Source organism: Blennius ocellaris (assembly GCF_963422515.1).
Source record: "Blennius ocellaris genome assembly, chromosome: 7".
In the NCBI taxonomy this organism is placed as follows: domain Eukaryota; kingdom Metazoa; phylum Chordata; class Actinopteri; order Blenniiformes; family Blenniidae; genus Blennius; species Blennius ocellaris.
The window spans coordinates 20,227,709-20,247,333 of NC_137656.1; the positions used below are offsets into that span (position 1 = coordinate 20,227,709).

General features: G+C 43.4%; 2 protein-coding genes across 2 annotated transcripts; one reads left to right on the forward strand and one right to left on the reverse strand.

Annotated features, from left to right (window-relative positions):
* Positions 1-4,047: 4,047 nt before the first annotated feature.
* Positions 4,048-6,145, forward strand: prlhr2a (prolactin releasing hormone receptor 2a; the record flags this gene model as incomplete). The annotated part of the gene is made up of 2 exons (XM_080498834.1): positions 4,048-4,514; positions 5,509-6,145. Exons 1-2 carry the CDS (start codon positions 4,054-4,056, stop codon positions 6,143-6,145), a joined length of 1,098 nt encoding a protein of 365 aa, XP_080354960.1. The 5' UTR covers positions 4,048-4,053.
* Positions 6,146-8,020: 1,875 nt separating this feature from the next.
* Positions 8,021-19,471, reverse strand: rab11fip1a (RAB11 family interacting protein 1 (class I) a). Its single transcript, XM_080499746.1, has 5 exons — positions 18,941-19,471; positions 14,268-14,704; positions 13,277-14,168; positions 9,966-10,071; positions 8,021-9,545 (listed from the first exon to the last, which is right to left on the reverse strand). The coding sequence occupies exons 1-5, from the start codon at positions 19,288-19,290 to the stop codon at positions 9,342-9,344; spliced, it is 1,989 nt and encodes a 662-aa protein (XP_080355872.1). The 5' UTR covers positions 19,291-19,471; the 3' UTR covers positions 8,021-9,341.
* Between the last annotated feature and the right edge of the window lie 154 nt (positions 19,472-19,625).

Genomic DNA, 19,625 nt, shown 5'->3' on the forward strand with positions numbered 1-19,625 from the left:
TTACACCTAAACGCAGCCACGACTCACCACAATCATTGATTCCTGGAAAAACTCCGGTCACAGTGAAGCTCTGGATAAAATCCACGTCTCTGTTTACATTTAAATTCGGGTAGGCGGATATTTATGTCACAATCTGTGACAAGTTTGGTGCTTCTTGCTATACTGCCCCCTACAGGTTTGGCATACTCATTGCAGCTCTGAACCACCTGTTGGTCAGAGTAATTTTTTTCAAGCTGAGCTCTGCTGTCACAAAATCATCTGCTGTGCTGAACACTCCTTCAGGTATAGCAGCATGGCAGTGTTTACAAACTGCCTGCGTCTTGTCAAGTTTACCATCTTCCTTGTTAAATCCAAAGTCGTAAGCGACAGAGGAAAGGAGAAAAAAAACCCTCTCCTTTAATAAAAAAAATAATCCCGCAGCGCCAGGGTTAGAGGGGGCAGCTTTCTGGATAGGATAGGACAGAGCAACAAGGATAGAACAGTGCAACCAGCAACAATCAGATCGTCATAAAGCACAGGCTCCAGGAGACAAACAATGACATGTAAGAGAATCACTGTATGTGGAGTGGAAGACGAAAAACGCCAAGTCCAGCAATGGTCTCTCAGTCTAAACCTAAAGCAGCTTCAGAAAATGGTCTGAACCAATACACTTTATTAAACAGAAAAGTCTTAAACTGAGACTGTCGTATTCTAATAGTTTTTCTCTGTAAAAGTGCCTTGAAATGACAGTGTTGTACTTGGTGCTATAAATAAAAAGGGATTGATTTGAAATGACTTTTCTCTGTTAATGACAGATCATCAGTGATTTTGTAGCGTACAAAACTTTACAGACTTAGCACGGTGAGATTGAAAACACAGAAAAGTCTGCAAAATGTGAGATGAATCCTAAACTCTTCATCAATCCACGATCGTGTTCCCTTTTGAAAGGCTGTCTTGTCTTTTATCTCACCCCCGAAGTCTTTCCTATTGATTCAACAAGGAGAAAACATTCTGCCACATTGAGACTTGGCTTTAACAATCGTGGAGAAAAAGTTATGAAACTAACATAATTTTCAAAGCTTCTGAAAGAAGAAATTGTTCTGAAGGCTCAGAATGGTAATATAAGTCCTGGTACAATGACCACCAAGTCTTCACAGCTCTCACGGCGAGTCATCAATTCAAGTTAAAAGTCTAACTGTATTTTGTTTGCAAGTTGTTGGCTAGAGCAACGTTTTCCCCAGTGTGTGACAGTGGAGATCGCTCAGCCTCACCAACTGTATTCCCTTCACTTAAAAGACACAACTAAGACTGGAAAGGGTTTGTAATTGTCCCTGTTCATCTTCCCGACTGTGGCTGAATCCTCAGGGGATGAATGTGAAGGTTATATGAACAGAGTTGTGTAATTCCCAATTCACAGAACCAAAACACTCCCACAAGCATGAATTTACTCTTTCAGGGTTAAACCGTTGTGCCCAATCTCACATTGGGCATGTGTGTGCAGGTAAATGCAGACGGTCGAGGAGCAGGTTTGCAAAAGGAGGAAGATGAAGCCATACAAAGGAAACAGGAGAAATACCAGCTCTGCAAAATAAAAAAAGAAAGAATGAGATTTTACTATGAGCATGTTTAACACAGTTTTAATATTTGTTTAGGTATATTTCATTGTCGCTGTATAATTGCGAGTACATTGTGTTTATTGTGTACTGCATTGTACTTTCTACAGCTCAGTGTTTTGGCACCTTTCAGTAATCTTTGGAATAAGATGTGGCTTATTTATATCGGAAATCCTGCGAATGGGGACCTGGGGGCTGCGTTATTGCCTCCATGCAGGAAGATGAGTGGAGTAAGTTAACCTCAAGTGATTACAACAATTACAGAACAATTGGCCCTTCAAATGAATTTCCTGACACCTCAGACATAGTGAGTATACAACATGTGTTGTGAACATCACACCAGGGTCTCTTTTTCTAGCCCTGGGCCTCAGGCTCTGCGTCAGCCGGTTGATCCCCAATCTAGCAGCTGCACACAATGACGGACTTGCTTCTGCTTTGTTCGAAACAAAATGAGTCCGTTTGTTCACTGAAGCATCCTGCCTGGCGGCTCCATCTGTAAGTGTTCTCCTCACAAAGGCTACTCAATATTAAGGCTTGGCTCACACCTCCTTATCAGTCAGACCCCGTGTCCCTTTTGCAAACATTTGATACCATAGAAGAGCCACTGGGTAAGCAGTGGAGCGACTGGGGAGGAGACCTCAGCTCAAACAATCAATGTCCCCTTTTGGGCTGTATTACCAGAAAACGTCATTTTGTGAATGAAAAGAATGTTTAAATATAGAGTCATTGTTCTTTTATATTGTAGTGGATGATTTAACACACATAGTCAGGTGCTGAGGGATGTTTTTTGCAAACCCTGCAGGGGTAACTTACGTATAACACTAGACTCACACATACGGACATAGATCAAGCGGTATATTCTATATAAAAGGATTTTGCAGGCACCTGTATTAGTTTCTGAGAGCTCCTTGCGAATGTTTTCTCTTTGCACGTGGTTTATAGGTTCAGGTATTTTGCACAGAGACAAACGCGTCAGAAAGTCCTGTCCTCAGACCTCAGAGCTGTCCGTCAGCTTCTCAGCACATATATATAGGCGGACCATCTCCAACAGTCGCTGGCGCGCACCTGTTGATCTCCTGGCAACACACACTCTCTTAACGCGGACCACCGCAAGGATAATTAGAACGTCTATCGTGGCTAATGAAAGCTTCGTGTAGAGGATGCATGACTTTAGTGGCTTCTCAGAAACCCATATTCTCCCATCCGTGTTATAAGCGTTTCTCGCTGAGGCGCACGGACGCGACGCGCAGGATATTCTCTGCGCCTTTCCTCTGCATCTGAAAAAAAAACTAAGGTGGGTGCGCTGCTTTGTTTTCCTGTTTCTAATGCAAAAAATATCGGTTTTACTTTTCATTTGAAGAAAGATTGTCATGAAGTCGATGTCTAGAATATTTGAGCTTTGGGAAGAGAGAGAGGTGGGATTTGATCAAACAATCGCTCCAAAAGCGACAACAAACTCAAGTTACTCACTGATGCCTGAATTAGGAGGTTTGTGGTTGAAAGTGACTGATGGTGAGCGTGACAAAACACTTTTTCTAAATCTGAACAGTTGCTATTTAACTACATCTCGTTTTTTTTTTTTTTTTTTTTTCCCCATTTCTGTATCTCGTTTTAAGAATATTTTTTTCATCCCTGATGACGGAGCCTACATGGTTTGCATTCTGCTGAGGGAAAAGCGATCAGCCCCATTTAGACCCATCAATGTCATGAAAATGTCGCACTTTTTGCAGAGGAAATTGGTTAGAAGGCGAGAATGCGATTTTGTGTGCGAATATGACATTACTTGCCATTATTATCGTGCACATTTCTTGCGCGCAAATGTCACTCAGTTCTCTAACAGCAATTATTTTGATTTTGTTCCTTTTTACTTAATGAAAGTGGCGTGTGTGCGTGCGTGCGTGCGCGCACGCGCATTATTTACGTCAATACATGAAACGAGTTCAAATGCTTTTTGGGAGTGTCGATACTTTCTCTTCCATGTTTTCAGCTGAACTGAACTCAAGCAGTCTATGCTTGCTCTGCGCTGCACGTGAATAATACAAGCGCACGGTGAAAAGACAGATGCTGGAGATCATCTGAGTCATGCAGCGTTTGCTTCACCGTGGAATGTTCGTGTTGAAACTCCTTTTTTGATCAAGGAGATTGGATTCACTCAAATCTCACATTGCAACCTCAGTCTTCATCATCCAGGGATAAAACACAAAAGGCAGTTAGTATCTGTTCAGAAGTGGAAGTGGAAGAGACTTCATCACAGCTACATGAACTTCAGTGATCAACTGGCTCATCCTCAGCTGATTGTAATAAGAAGAAACACTTGTGTTATTTGTAATGATGTGACATAATCGTCATAGGGCGTGTCTTTTTTTTCCAGTTTGTGTTTTACACTTCACCATGAAAACATGACATGTATTATATTGTAATCACTACTTTACTGATTCCAGATTGACGCCATCCTCTCGGGATGGAGGACACAGGCAGTGGCTGGGCAGTCGAACTCACCCCTCCATGTGTGATGCCCGATGCCAATGGCACCGACAGCAGGAAGGTGTTTGAGGTGGCGCTGCAGAACGGCTCCTCAAAGCGCAGTCCCCAGATTGTCGGCGTGGAGCTGCTGCAGTCTTTTAAACTGCTCATCATACCCTGCTACACTCTGGTGGCTCTGGTGGGCGTTTTTGGCAACTACCTGCTCCTCTATGTCATTTGCCGAACGCGCAAGATGCACAACGTCACCAACTTTTTCATTGGAAACCTGGCTTTCTCCGACATGCTTATGTGTGCCACGTGCGTCCCCTTCACGCTGGCCTACGCCTTCAACCCACACGGCTGGGTCTTCGGCCGATTCATGTGCTATTTGGTGTACCTCATCCAGCCGGTGACGGTGTACGTGTCGGTCTTCACTCTCACTGCCATTGGTGTGGACAGGTAAGTAAAGAAAAGCAAAGATCTCGTGAGGATTTCTGCTGAGCGTTATCTGCACGAATCATCCGTGGGAAAAGCAGAGAGGTGTTTGAGCTCGGGGAATTTATTCAAATAGCTTGAGTTACCCTTTTAGAAACTGTACTTAAATACAGTATTCATGTTGCACAGAACCCAGTCACAATAAATGTGGCACAAAGTGCCCAATAATGCACATGAGACGGTACCTGGATGTTGATTCTCAAGTCACTGTGACAGGGACTTCCAAGGAAGGCAGAGCGCATAATGCACAACCCACTGAAATGTATAGGCAACTAAGGTGAAATTCAAATGATTCTGTGGATCAAATTATAATTTGATAACAAGTCTTGAACTCTTCTCTGCACTCTTTTCAAGCGTAGTGCTATAGACGTTTGGAGGATGGCAGATTTTGAAGTGCTGCTTTGTTTCCAGGACTTTTAATGGAAATTCAAAGCCTCCACATGAGTGGAGGAGGGCATTGAAACTCTGTATTCTGGCACATTGCATTATGACTTGCCTGTCAATAGGATCTCTTCAATGGGTACTGAGAAATGAAAAGAATCTAGCTTTGAAGAGATATTATGCACTAATCTCATCTGAGCACATAGAAATGTAAATCTGTCTGGATTGAGCATGAAACACATGGGGGTCGATTTATATGATAAGAAAATGACTCCTATGTAAGCTCTAAGCTGGGTAAAACTGGTATAGAAGATGGATGAATAGATAAATATGACTCAGTAGCACAAACCTGGTGACCTTGCAGTTGCAAACCTCAATTGGACTTTGTGCTTCTTTGGGAGGGAACTCTATGGATTGATTGGGGTTTTTTTTGGCCTGTGGCATCTTTGATACCTTTCATTCTACGATAATTTCATTGCCGTCAGTATTGTGACAAATCATTGCTATTTAGCAATCAACAAAAATGTATAATGTGTTTTCTGCTCTCTTTTTAATTCTGAGCCTTGATTCTTCTCAGATATTACGCCACAGTGCACCCTCTGAAGAAGCGAATCTCAGTCTTGGCATGCACCTACCTTCTGTCAGGGATCTGGCTGCTCTCCTGTGGCCTGGTGGCTCCGGCTGTGGCTCACACTTACCACGTGGAGTTTCGGAACGAAGGCTTCACCATCTGCGAGGAGTTCTGGATGGGCCAGGAGAGGGAGAGGCTGGCTTACGCATACAGCCAACTCTTCATCACATACGTCCTGCCCCTGTCGGCGCTCTGCATCTCTTACCTGTGCATTTCCGTCAAGCTGCGGAATTGCGTCGTGCCGGGCCACCACACCCAGAGCCAGGCGGAGGCCCAGCGGATGCGCAAACGGAAGACCTTCCGGCTGGTCAGCCTGGTGGTGGCGGCGTTCGGCATCTGCTGGATGCCCATCAGCGTCTTCAACATCCTGCGTGACATTGACATCGACCTGATTGACAAGCGCTACTTTCTGCTCATCCAGTTGCTGTGTCACCTTTGTGCCATGAGCTCATCCTGCTGTAACCCTTTCCTCTACGCCTGGCTGCACGACCGCTTCCGCGCGGAGCTCCGCAAGATGTTCACGTGTCGCCGCCGCATCGGCATTTCGGCCAACAACTGCGCCACAGCCAGTGTGGTTTTGTGAACCTCCGTAGCGGTGGTCCTCGAGGGGCTGCGGTCCTGCACGGCTTCAATCCGGTCCTCACTTCAACACAGCTGAGAGCAACGATTAACTCGTTCATCAGGCCTTCTGCAGAGCTTCATCATGATGCAGTCATTAAACTCAGGTGTGTTGCAGCAGGGGGTTACTGAAAACATGCAGCACCAGGAATGCCCGGCCCTGCGACTTTAGTGGTTTTATTTTTCACAACATTCAGGTAGAATAAGGCAGGAAGGAGTCCGACTGTACGTCTGTGTGATAATCTAGCCTGCTCTTAATGAAGCCAAATGATGCGCGACATACTGTGTTAGAAAAGACAACTGTAAGAAATACAATTATTGATCCAGAAGTAGTATTTTTGTGTAATACCACACCCACAATGCTAATCCAACAACAACAACAACAGTGCCCTGCATGGTCGATATCTATATATGTATATATGTATGTATTCTATATTTGTTAGCCAGTAGAAAGTCTTAGGGTCTCGTTGACATAAAGCCATGCGATTTAACATAGATTTTTACATTAAGACTCATCTTTGTTGCTGTCTACCTGCTCCTGCTGGCTGCAGTGAAAGATGGCTAAACGATAACCAAAAGTCAGATGAACCGTTCACTCCACTCCGCACTGGAAATTCGCCAGGCTCTGTTCATTACTGGCATTTACATGCACATCTACCTCATCCTCAATCCCTCTGGCTTTACACTGAGGAGGCTCTCAGGTCATCTGGGTGGATAAGTAATCCCTGAACTTTATCATGTGAAATCTCTCAAAATATTGGAACGTAAACAATAGAAAAGATTGATAACATACTATTGCAACTCACATTTGGGGATATTAGAAAACAAGACTGGATTTCTGTGCAGCCTGGTGTCCTGAAAAGATGCCCCCAAAAACATTGTAACATCACAGGACACGTACAAATCAAAATATACTCATGGCTAAATATTTTTGTCTCGTATGAAAAAAATCATAAAATAGATGAAGACTAGATGAATGACTTATGAAGGCAAAATATGATATGAAAAAAACACATCAAAGATTAATTATGTAACAAAATCGATATTTACATTTATATTGTCATTAAATGAAATTCTTCTTCATCCATTTCTTTTGTGGCTGATAAACCAGACATGCAAATGTTCAGGGGGTTTTTTGTGTGTGTTTCTACAGCACATATATGGTTTACACAATGGTTTAGATAAATCACTTCATAGTATTTGAAAAGTCATGCTAAGTGAGGCTCTAAATACACAAGATGAGCTCAACTCAGTTGGTAATAGCTGTCAAGAACACCTTGCTGAAGCAAACATGTAAGTACTATCATCTGTTGTGGTTCCATGATGATCAACAATCCTGAACACCAATGGACAACTTGAAATGACTTTGAGGCAGCCATGAAGATGTTACGCTCCGGGATGGTGAGAACCGTAGCTTCATTGGCGAGGCGTTGGGACATAAAGTGGAGACGTGGTTTCGGTCAGACAGTTATCAGACAGGCTCTTATCAGTTGTATAGATTTGGTAAAGTCATGTTTGTTTTCAATGCACTTTAAAAACGTTCCACCCGCCAGACGAACACTGTATTCTGTATCCTGCAGCTGAAAGCTACAAGAGGCTTCATGTAATTTCACAGACATTATGGAAGGCGCTTAAAGTCCGTGCAATTTCAATGGAGCCATTTATGACCACACACACATGCACACACACACATGCACACACCATTAATTTCTTGTGATTCAATTAATTGTTTGTAAAAACAAAAGTTGACAACCAGTGTTTATATTTGTAAATCCATGTTAGAGATTCATCTCAGCTTGTAAATTGAAAAGAATTTTTTTTTTTTTTTTACCCTTTTACATTTGATGGCCTGTTTTAATTATGAACAATGAGTTAATCCCTGATAAGAACATATTGTAAAAACATGTTCGCCTGCATGGAAATCTGGTCTGAATTGCAGTGAATACATTAAACAAGCTCTGGGTCATTTTTTTCTTCTTTATAAATACAGAATAACCACATGTGACATTATTAGTGTCTTTATTTCAAATAAAAGCATATTGCTGTGCTCTCGGACATATACATCTGGATCACTTTTTTGTTTGTCAGACAATCTTTCAGGCTGTACACTTGCAGTACAATAACACACCAATTACAGAGGAAACAAAGAGGTAGCCAACAACTCTCAATACATAAAAAAAGAATTGAAGGCACAGTATTGTACTTTCTCAAAATTCATATTGCTGTGATTTGTACCAAGACACCAAACAGTTCTCGTCTGTAAAGGCATTCCTCCCTGTTGTTAAAGGCTGGTTGTTACAATTCTCTGATTATCATCTTTGATTATCACTTTAAGTTTTACAAATACAACCCAAGCATCACAGTGATCAAAGCCTAATATTATTTTTAGAAGAACGTGATTCTGTACAATTATTTGCATGACATTTTCGGTACAAGGCCAAGAGGCTTCATGACGACCATAGAGGAGGAGGAAAAAGCAGTAATTACCGTACAGTTTAAAGTAGGTACAGTACATCTGAGCTACTTGTTTCCGTAATGGCTGAATGAGCTCTCTGAAGGCACAATACCTTTATACGGGCTGGATGACATTCAAGTGTGGCAATACCGTGTCATGTATTCCATTTCAAAATATACGGGTGCAAAGGAGGGACGAGGACAATAAAAAATAGGACTTGAGTAAAACATGCAAGAACGTGAAAAGGCCGTACACATGTGTATGATCGTTCATCGCAAGGCAACCAGCTACACAGAGCTCAGTGTAAAGGTTGGAAGAAAAAAAAAATTAAGACAAGTTTAAAGAAAGCTATACTTCTCTCCGCAGTATATTAAAGCTCAAGCCAGACTTTCATCAAGTATTGTACACACGTCATAACATTGAATAGATTAATAATGTAACACATTTCTAAAGCAAACTGTGTTATCTTAGTGTCAGAAAAATACATTCATTTGCTTACATGAAGACTTTTTACTTGCTTGATTTTAATTAATACATATTCATAAAGTATGTCAGATGATTTTCCAGCACTCTCAAGCCAAAGATTAAAAAAAAAAAAAAGTGCATATGCTCCAAGACCGCCACAGAGACACGTCATTTTATACAACATGACAAAGACACAGATTAACCCTCCAGTGGGGCTTTCTTCCCTCCAGGGAGCCTCTCCTCATATTGGCTTGGGAATCTTGAGTGCCTGCAGGATGGTGGGTTGCTCCTCTATCACGCGCACCAGCAGATTATCTATGTACTCTTCAAGTTCCGTAATCTTGGCATCTCTGATGGAGAGATCGGTTTGCTGCTTCACCACCAGCGTGATGAGCTCCTCCTGCGTCAGCTGAGTGTAGGGTCCGGTTTCCACCGAGTCTCCCACCTGAGGAGAGTGAAGAGGAGTGAATAGAGTGCATTGCCCTCTAATTACAACATGATTGCTGCATGTACTCTACTACATAACAAAATACAATTACTATTCATAAACAGCTTGCTAATTCTTTTGCTCGGCTATCCTCGGGCCAAATGCAGATTTGAGAGGAAAAACAGCACAAGAGGAGAACTTGTTTTTGGGTCAACATGCTATTTTAAGTAACAGCTTGTCACAACAATTCAGATACAAGTCGATTGACAAATAGTCAATATTTCTCTTTAAAACAACTGTTTTACAAGGGATTCATTCCAGAATATCAAACTTGCAAAATTCCATTATACAGGCTATGATCCAAGATCACTGGTGTTAATGTCTTCTAGCTCAGATGTCATTCTGCACTCCAGGTCCAGTATCTCTACAAGACAGTACCTTAATCCTTCCTGCAGCGACGTCCCGGACCTTTGTGTCTCTACCAGCGGGGGCACTGAAGGGATGCTGAGTCTCAGCTGAGCTCAAGGGCTTCACAGGATGAGGCCTGTAAAGCAAATTGCACACATTTTTAGAAAACCTTCTACATCTACATCCACTGCAAGTTAGTCCAGCACAGAAATATATATTCATATATCATATATATATAAAAAAAAAAAATGAATTCATTAGAAAGAAGAAAACAAAAATCATAAAATTGTGGGTTTTTTTTTTGTGCTTTTGCCAAATCATTTCATTGTGATTGAGTTAAACTCAGCGTGAAGGAAATGGCCAAGAAATCCCAGCTTCCAAAACAGCAACACCAAAGATAAATCCCAGCCATCCATTTTCCTCCCAACACTACAGCACCATGTGCAATGCACCATGTCCACGTGTAAATTAAGAGGAAAGAGTCCACAAGCGCATACGTTGTAAATAACCTGTTCAATCTCACCTGCGTGCAGATAAGACTAGATCACTTCCATTGCTATTCTCAGAATTGACAGCCTGAAACTCGGAAGGTGAGCCCCACGCTCGCAAATGCGACTTTCCCCCAGATAAGCTTTCCTCCTGGGGCGGAAATTCATCCGATGCTGTCAGAGTTGAGGGGACAGTCAAAGGCGGAGCTCCAAATAGATCAACACCGCCATAAGAATTGCTTTGCGTCTTTTCATCAGCTTGCAGCGTGACGGACGTGCTCGTGGAGGAATCTTGATTGGCGGTGGGTGAGGTTGCGCCGTCTCTAGTCGCAGGTTCCTGTTGAGACGTGGAAGTCTTATCCGAGTGGGTCAAGTGTGTAAAACTCCTCCTTCCTTTTTGTGAATTTTTTCGTTGGAAAGCGGCACTAAACTGCTTGGAAACGTCCTCCTTAAGGCTGGACGGACTGTTTTTAATGGAATCGCCGCCATTGAAACTGGTGAGGGAATGCGTCGGTTTGTCTTGATTGAAAATGTTATCAAGATCATCTGGCGTCATCCCTCGATCTATAGGTCTGTGCTCCGTCTGTACATTGCCAGTCAAACCGTCAGTCACTTTCTGGCTCTCTCTCGGCGACGCCCATGGGTCTTCGGAAAGCAGGTCATTACTAGGGAATGGGTCAAACTCTACAAAGCTATCCTTTTTATTTTCCCTGCTCTCACTTAAACTGGGCAGAGTTTGGCTGTTACTAATCACAAGAGGTTCTTGTAGCTGTGTTGGCCCTGGGCCACTAACCCTTTGTCTGGGTTTAGCTGTGGGTGTGTCTTTGTTGACGGTGACTCCTGCTTGCTTTTGGTCGTCCGATGCACTTGTTTCCAGGGCCGTTTGGCTGGACGGTCTGGGCGGAGGAGCCGGTGCAAGTGAAGGACTCACCGCCCTTCTTGTGTCTGTTTTTTCAGAAACTGCAGATGGATTAGGGCTGACTGGACTGGAATCTGGTTCAGGAAATGGAGATCTGTCTGGTTTTGGTGGAGTCGGGGCTGCTGTTTTCTTTGTCGACACAGGTTTAGTGTCACTGGAGTGTGTTTTATAAAAGCCCAGTGCAGATCTCTCCTCAGGTCTGGAAGAGGTAGGACTAGCATTGCGATCTACTGGGCCATCCACACTCATCTCTGGACCCATCAGCTCAGGAGGAAGTTCCCTGTGTCTCTGATTGACCTCTGCAATGAGATGGTCCCATCGAGTTTGCCCCTGCACACCGTGTCTCTTCTGAGGAAAGAGGGTTTCATAATCAGGAAGTGGCAGAGAGAGTTTTTTATCATGTTGTAATCCATCTGTCTCCAAAAATGCAGAGCTCTTCGTTTCCCCTCCAGTTTGGGCCTCTGGTATTGAATACAAAGGGGGATGACCAGGTCTTCTCCACTGATCGGCCATGGTGGGTGACGATTCCCCAGAACTCTCTGATCGCTCCAATTCCGCAGTGGACAGATTCTCTGTGCTTCCACGTGGAGAAACAGATGGGCTTATATTTGGTGGCGCGAGGGATGAGTGGAGGTCCAGGAAACTATTGGTGGATTCGGGCTGGGTACTCGAGAAGATGGGCTCAGAGTCGTTTGGGGAAGGTGACAGCTGAGTTGGGGTTTGAGAGTCAGAGATTTCAGAATCCGAAGACTGAGACAATCTGCCAAGGAGTGAAAACAAAGGCCTAAAGGTCAGTGGGACCACAACATTTCTACTTTCACCAGTCTTCAGCCCGTCACCAATTTAAACCAAAATATTGCATGTCAATTCATTCATACATCAAAGGCCAGACAAACTATGACCTTCAGCCCAGAATTCAATGCAAGCAACGCTAACCTCACTAAATACTTCAAAGAGAGCATAACATTTATTATATCAGACGTATTGTTTTTTTTACCATAAAATAAACTATTGCTAAATATGGCCGATCGATTTCAAACAATACATGCCACTGTTCAATGTTAATGACCGACCTGAAGGCAAAACCTCTGATATACACGTGTCTTGTGGAAGCTGTTTCTAATCTTAGCTTTGGGTTGCCCACATTGAGGAGTGACTATACACAAATATTATCCCACTTTGTCAATCGTAGGCAGTTCAACATTTCATCAGAATATGAAAATCTACAGCACTGATTACACTACTGCAACAAACTATGCAACACTTTGGAAAACACAGACGACAACAACAGCCATGACGAACACAATCCCCTTACCATTCCGATCAAAATATTTGAAAAATCCCATCCATTCCAGCCCACCACCTCAGAAAAGTATTTAAAAAAACAAAAATTAACTCAGCAGCCCCGAACATCCACACAGAGCGAGAAACGCCGAGGCTCATTCCCTCCCTGTGAGCTCTGGTCAGCCCGTAACTTGTTCCACAACATCTCCAACAGCAGAAGCCACACCCACATTCTCATGAGCACAGACACAAAACTGGTCCAACGTGTTTGGCAGCCGCTGGGTGGAATTCAGAGGTTTTGGTAAAATGACACTCTGACAAGGTCGAGTCATTGTGAGCCGAAGCAGTACACAAAGTTGCATAACTCGCAGCACAGAGTAAAAATAAATGATTAGAGAGACGTGTTGTTCATTTTCTAAATTACGAGCTGAAGACCCCATCTTGCTGGAGCATGGTAAGAAGGAAACCAGCTTGTTTTTGATACGAGGTGAATGCTTTGGCTTGAATTAAAATGAAAATAATTAAAATTACCACCAATTCTCTCAAGCAAGTTTTACTACATAGAGTAAATAGTATTACATTTGCCCCAACATTTATTTCAGAGCAATATTATTTACAAACAGAAAACAAATGGACATAGAAAAGCCTACCTGGGTTTGACAGCAGACACTTTTGCAGTGCGGTTCAGGAAGACCGTGGTGGACGGGGTTTGTTGGTTGAGGCTGGATTTCTGATTTTCATTACTGCTGAAAGGAGAGTCTGAATTCAGGGAAATGTCCTCAAATGGGTTGGAGAAGGGGGGGACTGTTTGTTTGGGCTCGATTGTGTCACTGTGAAGGTTTGTGGTGTGCTGGTGCTCCTCTTTAGTTTGTGGCTGCACCTCCTCCTTCTTCTCTTCCTTCTTTCTGATCATCCCAAACAGGGACGTTAACCTGTCGCTCATGGAGGCCTCCTCCTGTTTCCGTTCCTCCGCTTGGCGACGCTCCTCCTCAAGCCTCTGGGTTTCCGCCGCTTCCAGAATCCGGCGTTCTTCCTCTTCCTTTCTCCTTGCTTCATCCTCCAGAAAGCGCCTTTTCCGCTCCTGTTCCTCTTGCAGTCTGTGCTCCTCTTCTTCCCTGAGTCTCTCAAGCTCAGCCCTGTACTTCTCCTCTTCCTCCTGCTTCCTCGCCGCTGCTATGCGCCTTTCTTCTGCCTGTCTTCTTTCCTGCTCCTCTTGATGGTGCTGTTGTTCCTGCAGAGATTTGTCTTCAGACTCGTTCCTTGAGGAGGGTAAAGGTGCGCTTTGAAAGGAATCTGCAGAGAAATCCGACGTGTGCCTGCGGACGTCCTCCGCCGAGCCTTGGCCGGAGCTGTTCAGACTGAGCGTGGATCCACTCTTGGGCTCGTTCTCCTCTGCGTACACGTGGCTGCCATTGATGCACACGCTGTTCTGGTCACTGTTGCTCTGCTTGGAGCGACCCAGCAGGGAGAACGGATTGTGAGACGCCTTGCTGTCAGAGCTGCCCGAGCGCTTGTGTCCCAGGAACTTGAACTTCTTTTTCACTGGGGGAGGAGAGACAGAGAGTTGAGACGTTACTGTTTTGCAACGTGCAACAGAGAAGGAAAATAAAGTGCCCAGGGAGTAGAGAAAAGTTCAATTACCTTCAGGTGAATCAATATTGAGGCCTGAGGAGCGGCTACCACTGAGAGATGAATTCTTTTCAGGGAGTGTACCAAGTGTAGACAAAGACTGAGAAATGTTACGGTGCAGGTTTGATTTGGGGGCAAAGAGAGTTTTGAGCTTGGATTTCTTTTTCCCCCCTGGAGACATATTAAGTGACTTTGCGTCTGCCTCTCCCTCACTGTCGGTGAGCACCTGGCTAACAGGGGGCACGATGGCTGAGGCAGAGTCAGAGAAACCGTCCTTTTTCTTCCCACGGACTTTGTCTTTCAACTTGGAGATGCGGGAGCGAGGCTTGTCCTGCATCGAGAGGTCAAACATGCTGGCTGACAAGTTGTTTCTCAAAAACTGGATGTTTAGCAGCACGTCCCCACGATCCTTGTCTTGTTTTCCAGACTTGTCCACCAGCTTGAACCAACTGCAAAAGACACAAAGAGTACATTTAGATTAATGTCTGCAAGGTCACAGATTTTTAGAACTGTGTTTGTGGTTGTTCATCAGAATTTTTTAATCTAGATCACGTAGTTTGGTGTCAGAGTTGAGGTGTCCCAATGTGAGGGATAAATTAATTTGTCATTAGAGTTCTGCCTTCACATCTGTGCACACTACATCTCCATAAACAGCACAAGATGAGCTGAAGCAATCTGTTTTTCCTCTTCATTTCATTTGACTTCTTTCTTTCAGTTGCTGTCTGCTCACTGTGACGAGCACTTGTCAATACAGCAACCACAGATCCAAGGAACATATTGGGCTTAAAGATGATGGCTCCAAAAATGTGTTTTTAATCAACAGCTTTGCCTCGAAGAAAGGCTGCAGACTCCTCCTGCAATCTCTGATTTGCCAAAACATCACAGCAAAGCACATCCCCAAGCTGGCGCAACATTCTTGAAAGGGACCTAATATGCTTTTACTTGACATATGCAATCGAATTTTGACAACCACATAGCAGGCAAAGCATTAGGGTTCCCTTTGGACCACCATTTAATACTGGATTTGTTCAATTTCACTCAATTGTATACAATTATGATGTAAACAAAGTCATCACAGTTAAATTTGTGACGACTACAGACCATGTTTGATTTTTATTTCGTTTTTGTAGGAATCAGGAAAAACTTAAGCATACTGCAGTTCGATGCAGAACAACATGACCAAGTCTTCAATCCCTCGAGTGCTGCTCTTGTGTTTTCTTCGTCTTAAAGTACAGAGTCTGATAAGGGTTATTAACTCGTGTACAGTTTGTTCCAGTTCTTTTTGGTCATACCCTGCCAACCTCTGATAAAGCCTGACAAACTCAGCTACGTACGGACTACCCCCACATGACGTCTTTGCACTACAGGCTGTCTGTAAAGAACCGGTATGAAACAATTCTAAACTCTAGATATTATTTCAGCAACAGAAGTGCCCATTATGACAAGCCTTTCCCCTTTTTTGACACGCGTTTTAAAGGTCATTGTGAGAATATCTCTTTCACCGTTTACAGTATTTGGTGGGTTTGTGTGGGAGGCAAACTGCAACAAGACCATTGTTTTCCCAAGGCGAACCACGGTGTGGTATTAACCAGACACTAACCCGGATCGTCCATTCTCAAGTCATGACATCCAGACAGACTCTCATGGGAATAAGAGTCAGGAAAACAAGCATGGGAGTGAACCAGCATTCCTCGAGCACTTTGAAAAGTGTAAGGAGGAGCTGCGCAGTCTGTCACATAATGGAGGCTTTACTCTAATCTAAATTAAACTCTCCTCAACTCCCACACTTAACCAAGCGTGCCAAGTCAAACAATTGCTAACTATGTCAAACCAGAAAGACAGATGAGGATAGCTTTTCAAGTCAATCCAGAATTTGCATGTTTTTTTTATTTTGCTTCACAACAAGTACATGAGGACGTGTTCGGATGACTGCAAGACACATTGCAACAGCTGTGGTTATTCATAGGCCGTTTGGGTTTTCTATTGTCTTCATTAAAATAAAAGGCCGCGTGCTCGCTGATCCTGCTGTACAGGTTTCCTGGTAACCGTCAAAGTTACTTCTCCTGAATGTATAATGATTAACAACGGAGTCAATGTTCATTCTGTGAGCGGAAGCAACCATCAATAAAATACATAAAGCGTGAAAAAATACAAAAACACAGAATAGCTGTACATATTGATTTCACTCACTAAAATGTGGAGAAAAAAAAAGATTGCATTTTAGTTTGAGTTCTGTAATGATGATTTAAAGACAGCGCTCTACTTTGTGGTAATAAACTCAATGCTGCAGCACAGAGTTGAAAAAAAACTTCATTCTGGAGAAGCAGCCCTGCAACAATTCGAAGTGATCTATGGCCCCGACTGCAGCGCCGAGAGCCAGGAGACATTTATTCAGCTCCTGTGATCAGGTATTCCTGGCTCTAATGTGAAAATGCAGCATCAGAATAACTCTTCCAAACTCACCCCGAAAAAACAGCTTATTTATATAATGATCTGGCTGATACTTGTTGAGGATTTGTAAAGGAAATTATAGCCAAAAACAACCACAAAATTGGAAAACAGCAATCTGTTTTGGGGTTTTTTTCATTCAAGAAATTGACACGTTTGTGAAAATATTATGAAACCCTTTATGTTTTAGATAACAGGACAGACAAACGAATCAAATTGAAGCTTTAAAATGTTTTTTCTGCCGTTATGAGGGATAGCAATTGGCCAGGATTGTGATTTAAAGAAAAACACAAACAAATGACACTATCTATTAATCATAGTGTAATCAATGACTGAAATTACTGCCATTGAAATTGATTGAAGTTGATTACGACACATATTCCCTGCAGGAGGACAAAGTTAAACAGAGATGTTTAGATTTGATTAAGACAGTAAAGAAAAATTATATAAAATTCTAACCCTTGTGCCCTAATTTCCTATGAAAATTACGCTATTGTATTAGAAGTAACCATAGGGATCTCTTTCAGATGGAAAACAAAGTCTCTAGCACATTGCATCAGCACAATGAGACAGTAATCCAACACCACACACACCATCCAGTCGCCGACCTGTACACTGGATCTCACAAGGCCCGGGAGGGAGTGAGGCAAACAACAGGGATAAAAGACTTAGGGAACGACATGGAAACGCACTGAACTTTGCCATGATCTCATAAAAACTAAGACAACATTGCAGATATGACTGTTTGATGACCTTTTTTTATTTCCTCTCTGATAACTCAGTGAGGGGAGTCATCCTTTCACTACATCATCGCTGCCCTTGGATTACTGAGAACCGTCAATCCTCCAGTGCACTCGGCTTTCGACCACAGCTCACTGGAAAATTAAAGGTCACACTTGGGAGGATTTACCAGAATGGAGCCCATTTCACTCAAACCTTATTTTTAAAAGTGCTCTTACATAAGAGGGTGTATTTTTCTCAGCACTACACCGAGACAAAGTTTTGTTATGGTTCCTGTTCCATCCACGTTACACCCATGCTACGTCAACCCCACAGATGTCATTCCGTTTTGTGTAATGGATGCAAATAAGGCCATTGTAACTCCGTCAAAAGCCTCATGGAACGTGGCAGATTAATGGCAGTAAAGTGACAAGTGATTTTCAGAGAGCTGTATCTCACTGACAGCGACGGCGTTGACATCACACCACTTTATCAAGTGCGTGTCGCAGCCAGGCGTCTGGGGTTTGCCCAACAACTGCAAACAAGTCAGGAAGAACAGTCAGATGCATTTCCTAGCAACCCAATGTTTTGCTTTCACCACTAATAACAATAAGCAGCTGATAATAGAAGTGGGTGAGGACAGGACAGCCCATTACCACGTTGGTTTATGGTTATTTTCTTTAAACCAACTTCAACTGCACTGTAAGTGACATATACAAAAAAAGTAGTGACAATAATTAATCATTAATTTGTGGATCCAGTAGCTTCATAATGTCAAAACTCCCCAAAGAGGAAACATAATGCAACATATGACAATAGTATTTCTGTGGATGAATTAGAAACTGTTTCATCATACAAGTACATTCAAACATTTTTAATAGCTTTCTGTTGAAGATCAACCCTTTGTAACCAGAGCTGGTGGTTTTACTTTGGCCAGAATCCAAACTCTCATCTGAGTGCTATGTGAATCAAGCACAAGCTTGCTTGTAACCCACAGAAGGTATGTTGATAGTTTGTTATTGAATATTAAATAATCCTGCTACCATGGAGACAAATCTGAAACGTGAAGCAAATCCTCTCGTAAATTTATTGTTTTAAAGCATCACATACACAACAAAACAAGACTATATTTGGTCACAGGAAAGCTTGGGGTAGCGTGGCTGTCATCGTGTCTTTATCTCGGTTTAGACTCTGTCAGTAGAATAAGAAAATGTGTTTCAGAGGGGGGGAAAGGCAGCATCGGGTCAGAGTAATCTCAATGGATACCTGTAACGGAGGGGGAGGGGGAGTGATGAGGGTTAAGTTAAACCAACTGTCCTGCTTGTTTATGACAGGCTTTAAAATGAAGGTGTACTCTATAAGACAATCGGGTTGATGGCGAAACCTTTTTGTACTGCGACCCAGACACAAATACTTGACACCTGTGTCCAGCCCTTATTTACAATAGAACATCTAAAGACAACGAAAAACAACAACAGACATATGCACAACAATCGCAGCAGAGTAAATGCACTCACTCCATCTTTTTGCGGGACTTGTTGTCATGCAGATCCAGTAAGTTGACCACAGCCTGTCCCAGGAACTTGTCCAGTCCCACCTGGGCTCGGTGCATCACGGTCACGTACAGCGTACATCGCTCCGCGTTCCCGGGGTGAAACAGCGGCAGGTCGAACGCCGCCTCCTCCTTCCACACCGGAGCCGTCGTCTTCTCGGCCACGGAGGTGGAGAACTTGTCCTTGGCCACCTGGATGATCGCGTACGCGTCGTTGGAGCCATGTTTCCCCTTCGCACGCAGGTCGCGAGCCTGATGCACCGTTACCTGGACGCTGGTCGGGTAGAACTGCTGGCTCTGCTCGGCCAGAGACATCGCGAAAAGTCCTCTGCGATCCCCCCAACAAAGTTAATCCGAATCACCTTGTGGAAAAGGTTCACAAGTAAAACTCTTGTGGGACCTTTTTTTTTTTATTTTGTGTCTTCCTGAACTCGGTGGCTCCCACCCTCCCTCAGCGTCCTCTGCGTCCCCGCTCCGGTTACCTCAGGGCTGTTCAGGAAGCTTGATCTGGTGTCGTAACACGATCCCTCCTCTCTTCCGAACTACACCTCAAATAACATCTTGACTGCGTTAACGCCCGGTTCACAAATGTCCTCTAACACCAGCCTGGCTAAACAAACAGGGGCACATATGCAGAGCGACTATCTGTT